Source organism: Stomoxys calcitrans, chromosome 1, assembly GCF_963082655.1.
Source record: "Stomoxys calcitrans chromosome 1, idStoCalc2.1, whole genome shotgun sequence".
Lineage (NCBI taxonomy): Eukaryota > Metazoa > Arthropoda > Insecta > Diptera > Muscidae > Stomoxys > Stomoxys calcitrans.
In genome coordinates this window covers 66,369,266-66,379,964 of record NC_081552.1, presented here as the reverse complement: position 1 = coordinate 66,379,964, position 10,699 = coordinate 66,369,266, and the positions used below count along the sequence as shown (strand labels likewise).

At 38.8% G+C, this 10,699-nt stretch overlaps 1 protein-coding gene across 1 annotated transcript; it reads left to right on the top strand.

Moving 5' to 3' along the window:
- Positions 1-8,945: 8,945 nt before the first annotated feature.
- LOC106095394 (uncharacterized) lies at positions 8,946-9,919 on the top strand. The gene is made up of 2 exons (XM_013262633.2): positions 8,946-9,197; positions 9,288-9,919. The coding sequence occupies exons 1-2, from the start codon at positions 9,019-9,021 to the stop codon at positions 9,820-9,822; spliced, it is 714 nt and encodes a 237-aa protein (XP_013118087.2). The 5' UTR covers positions 8,946-9,018; the 3' UTR covers positions 9,823-9,919.
- The last annotated feature ends 780 nt before the right edge of the window (positions 9,920-10,699 follow it).

Sequence of the window (10,699 nt, the reverse complement as noted above, 5' to 3'; positions counted from 1 at the left end):
TGATTTTTGAGCCTCTAGAGTGCGCAATTCTAATCCGATTGAAATGAAATTTTGCATCACGTGTTTTGTTATTATTTCCAACAACTGTGCCAAGTATGGTTCAAATCCGTCTATAACCGGATATAGTTGCCATATAAACCGATCTTGGGTCTTGACTTCTTGAGCCTCTAGAGGGCGCAATTCTTATCCGATTGGAATGGAATTTTTCACGACGTGTTTTGTTATGATACCCAACAACTGTGCCAAATATGGTTCAAATCGGCCTATAACCTGATATAGCTGCCATATAAACCGATCTTGGGTCTTGACTTCTTGAGCCTCTAGAGGGCACAATTCTTATCCGATTTGAATGAATTTTTGCACGAAGTATTTCGTTATGATATCCACCAACTGTGCCATGTATAGTTCAAATTGGTCCATAACCTGATTTAGCTGTCATATAAACAGATCTGGGGATTTGACTTCTTGAGCTTCTAGAGGGCGCAATTCCTATCCGATTTGGCTGAAATTTTGCATGACGTATTTTATTTTTACTTTCAACAACTGTGTCAAATAAGGTTCAAATCGGTTCATAACCTGATATAGCTGCCATATAAACCGATCTGGGATCTTGACTTCTTGACCCCTAGAGGTCGCAATTATTATCCCATATGCCTGAAATTTGTACGACGGATCCTCTCATGACCACCAACAAACGTGTTTATTATGGTCTGAATCGGTCTATAACCCGATACAGATCCCATATAAATCGTTCTCTCTATTTTACTTCGTGAGCCCCAATGGGCGCAATTCTTATACGAATTGGCTGAAATTTTACACAGGTCTCCAACATATAATTTAATTGTGGTCCGAACCGGACCATATCTTGATATCGTTTTAATAGCAGAGCAATTTTTTTCTTATATCCTTTTTTGTCTAAAAAGAGATGCCGGGAATAGAACTCGACAAATGCGATCCATGGTGGAGGGTATATAAGATTCGGCCCGGCCGAACTTAGCACGCTTTTACTTGTTTTGAAATGAAATCAAATAGCCATATTAAACGAAATAGTCATATTAAACTAAAGAACTAATTACTACTAATTAGTATCAACGCTTCAAACCATGTAAAAAACAAGTTTTGCCTAGTAATTCGTCGTTTGGACTTCTCTAGGAAAAGAAGGCCTCTTATCGATGAGCCCCTTGTCCTATCAGGCTGAACGTCATAATTTTGGGTGTATGGCGGCATTTTTTGAAGGCCGCCCAAACTAAATAAATCACACAGTGACCTATTAGGACGTTATGATTAATCGACTGTTTTGGGGTGAGGTGGTCCGCTAGGTAAATGAGCAGAATAAAGAGATCTGATTCGCAGTCCACAACCTTTCATTTAAACCCCACACTGTCATTATTGGTGTATACAGCCGTTTAGGGAGGGCGTTTACATGAGGGTTGTGCGCCACACACCATCTGCCACTTGAGAACAAATTTGAATGACGCACAAAAATATCTATCACTTGATTCTCATTGTTTTAATGGGTCACATAACCCCATAATGTCATATTAGTAATCGGCTCTCGAATACCATCCATTTAAGTCTCATATAGCTATGATCGAGTAATATTCCTATTTGGGCGGCTTTTTGGGGTGGGCGACCCCCAATTAATTGGACATAATTTTTATACCCACCACCGAAGGATGGGGGTATATTCATTTTGTCATTCCGTTTGCAACACATCGAAATATCCATTTCCGACCCTATAAAGTATATATATTCTTGATCAGCGTAAAAATCTAAGACGATCTAGACATGTCCGTCCGTCTGTCCGTTTGTCCGTCTGTCTGTTGAAATCACGCTACAGTCTTTAAAAATAGAGATATTCAGCTGAAACTTTCTACAGATTCTTTTTTATACCCACCACCGAAGGATGGGGGTATATTCATTTTGTCATTCCGTTTGCAACACATCTAAATATCCCTTGCCGACCCTATAAAGTATATATATTCTTGATCAGCGTTAAAATCTAAGACGATCTAGCCATGTCCGTCCGTCTATCCGTCTGTCCGTCTATCCGTCTGTCCGTCTGTCTTTTGTAATCATGCTACAGTCTTTAAAAATAGAGATATTGAGCTGAAATTTTGCACAGATTCTTTTTTTGTCCATAAACAGGTTAAGTTCGAAGATGGGCTATATCGGACTATATCTTGATATAGCCCCAATATAGACCGATCCGCCGATTTAGGGTCTTAGGCCCATAAAAACCACATTTATTATCCGATTTTGTTGACATTTGGGGCAGTGAGTTGTGTTAGGCCCTTCGATATCCTTTGTCAATTTGGTTCAGATCGGTCCAGATTTGGATATAGCTGCCATATAGACCGATCCTCCGATTTAGGGTCTAAGGCCCATAAAAGCCACATTTATGGTCCGATTTCGCTGAAATTTGGGACAGTGAGTTGTCTTAGGCCCTTTGCCATGTTTCTTTAATTTGGTCCAGATCGGTTCAGATTTAGCTGCCATATAGACCGATCCTCCGGTTTAGGGTCTTAGGCCCACAAAAGCCACATTTATTATCCGATTTTGATGAAATTCGGGGCAGTGAATTGTGTAAGGCCCATCGACATCCTTCGTTAAATTGGCTCAGATCGGTTCAAATTTGGATATAGCTGCCATATAGACCGATTTCTTGATTTATGGTTTTGGGCCCATAAAGTGCTCATTTATTGCCCGATGTCCCCGAAATTTGGAGCAGTGAGTTAAGTTAAGCCCCTTGACATACTTCTGCAATATCGCATAGATCGGTCCAGATGTGGATATAGCTGCCATATAGACCCATTTATTGTCCAATTACGCCGAAATTTGGGACAGTGCTTAGTATTAGGCTCTTCGACATGTTTATGCAACTTGGCCCAAATCGGTCCAGATTTGCATATAGCTGCCATATAGACCGATCCTCCGATATATGGTCTTAGGCCCATAAAAGCCACATTTATTGTCCGATTTTGAAATTTGGGACAGTGAGTTGTGTAAGGCCCCTAAACATATTTCTGCAATTTGGTTCAGATCGGTTCAGATTTGGAGATAGCTGCCATATAGACAAATTTCTTGTTTTATGGTTTTAGGCCCATAAAATGCTCATTTATTGTCCGATGTCGCCGAAATTTGGGACAGTGAGTTATGTTAAGCCCCTTGATATACTTCTGCAATATCGCACAGAAAGGTCCAGATTTGGATATAGCTGCCATATAGAGCGATATCTAGGTTTTAGGTTTTGGGGCCATAAAAGACGAATTTATTGTCCGATGTCGATGAAATTTGAGACTGTGAGTTTGGTTAGGCGTTTCGACGTCCTTCTTCAATTTTGCCCAGATCGGTCCAGATTTGAATATAGCTGCCATATAGACCGATCTCTCGATTTAAGGTTTTGGGCCCATAAAAGAGGCATTTATTGTCCGATTTCGCCGAAATTTGGGACAGTGCTTTGTGTTAGGCTCTTCGACATTTTTATGCAACTTGGCCCAAATCGGTCCAGATTTGGATATAGCTGCCATATAGACCGATATCTCGATTTAAAGTCTTGGCCCCATAAAAGGCGTATTTATAATCCGATTTCACTGAAATTTGACACAGTGACTTATGTTAGGCTTTTCGACATCCGTGTCGTATATAGTTCCGATCGGTTTATTTTTAGATATAGCAAGTGTACTTATTAGTATTTGGTCCAAATCGGAACATATTTAGATATAAATGATATGGGACATAAGGTATGAAATTTTCACCGAATTTTTATGAAAGGTGGTTTACATATATACCCGAGGAGGTGGGTATCCAAAGTTCGGCCCGGCTGAACTTATCGCTTTTTTACTTGTTTTTTATGTCATATTAGCTGAACCTGGCCCGCTCCGCTGCGCCTTCTTTTACTTTATATGGAACAAAATTATACTTTGAATATATATTTTTATACCCTCCACCATAAGATGAGGGTATACTAATTTCGTCATTCTGATTGTAACTACTCGAAATATTCGCCTGAGACCCCATAAAGTATATATATTCTTGATCGTCGTGAAATTTTATGTCGATCTAGCCATGTCCGTCCGTCTGTCCGTCCGTCCGTTCGTCCGTCCGTCCGTCCGTCCGTCCGTCCGTCCGTCCGTCCGTCCGTCTGTCTGTCGAAAGCACGCTAACTTCCGAAGGAGTAAAGCTAGCCGCTTGAAATTTTGCACAAATACTTCTTATTAGTGTAGGTCGGTGGGTATTGTAAATGGGCCATATCGGTCCATGTTTTGATATAGCTGCCATATAAACCGATCTTGGGTCTTGACTTCTTGAGCCTCTAGAGTGCGCAATTCTTATCCAATTGGGATGAAATTTTGCACGACGTGTTTTGTTATGATATCTAACAACTGTGCCAAGTATGGTTCAAATCGGTGTATAACCTGATATAGCTGCCATATAAACCGATCTTGGGTCTTGACTTCCTGAGCCTCTAGAGTGCGCAATTCTTATCCGATTGGAATGAAATTTCGCACGACGTGTTTTGTTATGATATCCAACAACTGTGCCAAGTATGGTTCAAATCGGTCCAAAACCTGATCTTGGGTCGTGACTTCTTGAGCCTCTAGAGGGCGCAATTCTTATAAAATTTGAATGAATTTTGGCACGTAGTATTTTGTTATGATATCCAACAACTGTGCCAAGTATGGTTCAAATCGGTTTATAACCTGGTATAACTGTCATATAAACAGATCTGGGGACTTGACTTCTTGAGCTTCTGGAGGGATCAATTTCTATCCGATTTGGCTGAAATTTCGCAAGACGTTTTTTATTGTTACTTTCAACAACTATGTCAAATAAAGTACAAGTCGGTTCATAACCTGATATAGCTGCCATATAAACCGATCTGGGATCTTGACTTCTCAGCCTCTAGAGGTCGTAATTATTATCCGATTTGCCTGAAATTTTGTACGACGGATTTTCTCATGACCATTAACATACGTGTTTATTATGGCCTGAATTGGTCTATAGGCCGATACAGCTCCCATATAAATCGATCTTTCTATTTTACTTCTTGAGCCCACAAAGGGCGCAATTCTTATTCGAATTGGCTGACATTTTACACAGGTCTCCAACATATAATTTAATTGTGGTCCATACCGGACCATATCTTGATATCGCTCTAATAGCAGAGCAAATCTTTTCCTATATCCGTTTTTTTGCCTAGGAAGAGATGCCGGGAAAAGAACTCGACAATGCCATGGTGGAGGGTATATAAGATTTGGCCCGGCCGAACTTAGCACGCTTTTACTTGTTGACCCTAAAAAGACCTTTTATTGAGACACTATGCTACGAAACTAGTATGCGTATATCGCTTGAGTAACAGTATAACAATATAAGTGCCTTTATCTAAATTCCATATGATTCTTATTGGTCTATGAATCATTCACTTAATTTTGGATATAAGATGTACCCCATTTTTAAAAAAAAATTATTGGAGCCCGATATTTGGTATTGGGAAGGGCCCAGGGAGGTGGTTGGTGGGTTAAGGGTGTGGTGTGGACCCCCAAAAACGTGGCTCGAAAGTGGGTATGAAATTGGTACTCTACTCCCAAATACCTTTCATTTGAGCCCCATATTGTCATGATCGGTAACTATATATGACCAATTTAGTGGTGTTTTCGGACACTTAACCCTGAAAAAACATCAGCATCCTGCTCTACTCTCAAATACTATTTTTATACCCTCCACCATAAGATGGGGGGTATACTAATTTCGTCATTCTGTTTGTAACTACTCGAAATATTCATCTGAGACCCCATGAAGTATATATATTCTTGATCGTCGCGACATTTTATGTCGATCTAGCCATGTCCGTCCATCTGTCCGTCCGTCCGTCCGTCTGTCTGTCGAAAGCACGCTAACTTCCGAAGGAGTAAAGCTAGCCGCTTGAAATTTTGCACAAATACTTCTTATTACTGTAGGTCGGTTGATATTGCAAATGGGCCATATCGGTCCATGTTTTGATATAACTGCCATATAAACCGATCTTGGGTCTTGACTTCTTGAGCCTCTAGATTACGCAATTCATATCCGATTGGAATGGAATTTTGCACGACTTGTTTTGTTATGATACCCAACAACTGTGCCACGTATGGTTCAAATCGGTTTCATAACCTGATATAGCTGCCATATAAACCAATCTTGGGTCTTGACTTCTTGAGCCTCTAGAGTGCGCAATTCATATCCGATTAGGATGAAATTTTGCACGACGTGTTTTATTATGATATCCAACAACTGTGCCAAGTGTGTTCACATCGGTCCATAACCTGATATAGCTGCCATATAACCGATCTTGGGGCTTGACTTCTTGAGCCTCTAGAGTGCGCAATTCTTATCCGATTGGGATGAAATTTTGCACGACGTGTTTTGTTATAATGTCTAACAACTGTGCCAAGTATGGTTCAAATCGGTTCATAACCTGATATAGCTGTCATATAAACCGATCTGGGATATTGACTTCTTGAGCCTGTAGAGGTCGCAATTATTATCCGATTTGCCCGAAATTTTGTACGACGGATTCTCTCATGACTTTCAACATACGTGTTTTTTATGGTCTGAATCGGTAGTTCCCTTAAAAATCGATTTCTCTATTTTACTTCATGAGGTCTCCAATATATAATTTAATTGTGGTCCAACTGGACCATATCTTGATATCGCTCTAATAGTAGAGCAAATCTTTTCTTATATCCTTTTTTGCATAAGAAGAGATTTCGGGAAAAGAACTCGACAAATGCGATCCATGGTGGAGGGTATATAAGATTCGGCCTGGCCGAACTTAGCACGCATTTACTTGTTTTATACTCACCACCGAAGGATGGGGGTATATTCATTTTCTGATTCCGTTTGCAACAAATCGAAATATCCATTTCCGACCCTATAAAGTATATACATTCTTGATCAGCGTAAAAAACTAAGTAGATCTAGACATGTCCGTCCGTCTGTCTGCTGAAATCAGGCTACAGTCTTTAAAAATAGAGATATTGAGCTGAAATTTTGCACAGATTCTTTTTATACCCTCCACCATAAGATGGGGGGTATACTAATATCGTCATTCTGTTTGTAACTACTCGAAATATTCGTCTGAGACCCCATAAAGTATATATATTCTTGATCGTCGTGACATTTTATGTCGATCTAGCCATGTCCGTCCGTCTGTCCGTCCGTCCGTCTGTCCGTCCGTCCGTCTGTCTGTCGAAAGCACGCTAACTTCCGAAGGAGTTAAGCTAACCGCTTGAAATTTTGCACAAATACTTCTTATTAGTGTAGGTCGGTTGGTATTGTAAATGGGCCATATCGGTCCATGTTTTGATATAGCTGCCATATAAACCGATCTAGGGTCTTGACTTCTTGAGCCTCTAGCGTGCGCAATTCTTATCCGATCAGAATGAAATTTTGCACGACGTGTTTTGTTATTATATCCAACAATTGTGCAAAGTATGGTTCCAATCGGTCCATAACCTGATATAGCTGCCATATAAACCGATCTTGGGTCTTGACTTCTTGAGCCTCTAGAGTGCGCAATTCTTATCCGATTGAAATGAAATATTGCACGACGTGTTTTGTTATGATACCCAACAACTGTGCCAAGTATGGTTTAAATCGGTCCATAACCTGATATAGCTGCCATATAAACCGATCTTGGGTCTTGATTTCTTGAGCCTCTAGAGGGCACAATTCTTATCCGATTTGAATGAATTTTTGCACGAAGTATTTCGTTATGATATCCAACAACTGTGCCAAGTATGGTTCAAATCGGTTTATTACCTGATATAGCTGTCATATAAACCGATCTGGGGATTTGACTTCTTGAGCTTTTAGAGGGCGCAATTCCTATCCGATTTGGCTGAAATTTTGCATGACGTACTTTATTTTTACTTTCAACAACTTTGTCAAATAAGGTTCAAATCGGTTCATAACCTGATATAGCTGCCATATAAACCGATCTGGGATCTTGACTTCTTGACTTCTTGACCCCTAGAGGTCGCAATTATTATCCGATATGCCTGAAATTATGTACGACGGATCCTCTCATGACCATCAACAAACGTGTTTATTATGGTCTGAATCGGTCTATAACCCGATACAGATCCCATATAAATCGTTCTCTCTATTTTACTTCGTGAGCCCCAATGGGTTCCATTCTTATACGAATTGGCTGAAATTTTACACAGGTCTCCAACATATAATTTAATTGTGGTCCGAACCGGACCATATCTTGATATCGTTTTAATAGCAGAGCAACTCTTTTCTTATATCCTTTTTTGCCTAAGAAGAGATGCCGGGAAAAGAACTCGACAAATGCGATCCATGGTGGAGGGTATATAAGATTCGGCCCGGCCGAACTTAGCACGCTTTTACTTGTTTTTACTTTTAACAACTGTACCAAGTACGTTCTAAATCCATCTTTAACGTAATATACCAGCCATATAAGCCTATCTTCCAATTTGACTTCCTGGGCCTCTGGAGGGCGCAATTATTACTCGATTTGCCTGAAATTTTGGAAGTGTTGTATTTTTATAACTTCTAACAGCCATGAAATAAATACGATCCATATCGATCTAGATAGATAAAACTCTCATATATATGTGAAAAATTCATTCAAAGTACATGTCACATTCTATCCATCTATCTATCTTAGCACGCTTTTTCGGGATGTCGCCGAAGATTTAATGAAACCCCCCAACCCTGAAAAGTCCCTCTTCATGATTTGTTTCTAGTTTAAAATATTCTGAAGAGTCTTTTTTGAAGTTCTTAACGTGACATATTCATTGACAATTATAAATACGCCACATTTTAACATGACAGAAATTCCCCCCTTATCAGTGAATAAGATGAACCCATGACTGCGTGTGTGTTTTTTTTATAGACAAACAACATTTTCTTTATATTTAAATTATATGAAGAAGACAGACTTGCATCAGTTCATATTGAGAAATTGTAAACGCGAGAATAAAAAATAATTTAATCACATCAAAAGCAATGGGCCGTTTTTTTCTTAATTCAATTGCTATATTCATGGTTCTACTATGCAGTGGAAGTAGTGTAAACTCTGATGCTACCGCCCAGCAAAAGCAAAAGGACCAACATTATACAAATGTGTTTACCACTAGAAATATGGCAGAAATATTGCAAACCGACTTGGGTGTCTTGAAGAGGAGGTAAGTGTGGTGCGATGCCCTAGACCAAATATTTTTATATATTATAATCATTTGTGATTTACAATATTATTTGAAATACTCTATGTGTAGATGCCAAGAACAACTTAAAATTGTTACTGCCTTACAACCACGAGAAGGATCTGACGAATCCGATAATGGCATTTGCGAACGTGTCACTGGCCTCTTCGATAGCATTAATCACAAACATAAAACTTTTAAAGATCTCATTATTGAAAAACTGGATGATATGCAAAATGATCAGAGTTCATTTTCTCAAGAGATTTTAAGCCTAAGATCCTGTTCTACTGCTGGTTCTACAGCGCCAGCTGATGCCAACATGCCAAAATCTTTGAATGGAATCAATGATAAAATCGAAAAACTACAGAAGTTATTGACAACGCTCACCTCTCAACGTAAACTCGTGGCGAACCAAAATGAAGAACAACTGAATCTGCTGCAGGAAATCAGCTCTAAACTCGTTCAACATGAGGGAAAATTTGAGATTTTTGAAAAACAAATACCAAATTTGGCAAAGGCTTTAAATGAGAGCAAAACGTTGCCAAAAAACAATGCTAGGCTACGTATGGATCTTATTTTGGGAATGACACAAAAAAGAGGTCAATAATTCTCAAGCGAAAAGTTGGAGGATGAATGTATGTAAAAATAGGTGGAACGTTCAAATTGTCAAACAAATAAAATGTCATATTATTTTGGGGAAGAAATCTATTGTTTGGTGGAAAAAATCGATTAAATTGCGTCACTTTAGGGTAAATTTATTCGCTGAAAATTAGAACAATGAATTTAGTTTGGCCCCTCGACATACCCATGGAGTATGGTCAAGATGGGGCAGCATTTGGATATAGCTCCCATATATACCGATCTCCCGTTTTAGGTTTTTGCAACGTTTATTGGCCGATATCGGTGAAATTTAGCTCAGTGAGCTGAGTTAGACTCTTCGACATCCGCCAAACAAAATGGCACTGATCGGTCTGCATTTGGATATAGCTGCCATATATACAGTGGCACAGAAGAGTCTATAAACCCCACTCAAAAAACACGTTTAAAAAAACGAAATTTTTGTATGAAAAAGTTTTCTACCAAAAATTTAATGTTGCTAAAATTGTTCACCATGGTTAATACCGTTATAATTAGTTAAAAATTATTGGCCAGTATTATATTCTAATATCGTAATTGTCAGTTTACATAGCTGCCACTTTCGAATAGGTATGTCAAAATATCTGTGCCACTGTATATACCTATCCTCCGATTTAAATTCGTAGGCTCATAAAAGGTGAATTTTTAGCCGATTTCAGTGAAATTATGTGGTCCTTGATCCATGCACTCAGAAAAATGGTTCCCTTAAAATTAAACAAAAAACTTACTCTTATTAAGTTTAATGAATTTGAAATAATTTAGTTATATTTTTTTCAAAATTGATAAATTATATAATAATAATAATAATAATTTTTCGTTAAACAAGGTTCGAGTTAAATGCTTCATAC

Bases quoted from the DNA above. Each gene is read 5' to 3' on its own strand.
- LOC106095394 (XM_013262633.2), top strand. From the start codon at position 9,019: ATGGGCCGTTTTTTTCTTAATTCAATTGCTATATTCATGGTTCTACTA. The intron at 9,198-9,287 runs GTAAGTGTGGTG...CTCTATGTGTAG, and splicing joins TTGGGTGTCTTGAAGAGGAG to ATGCCAAGAACAACTTAAAA.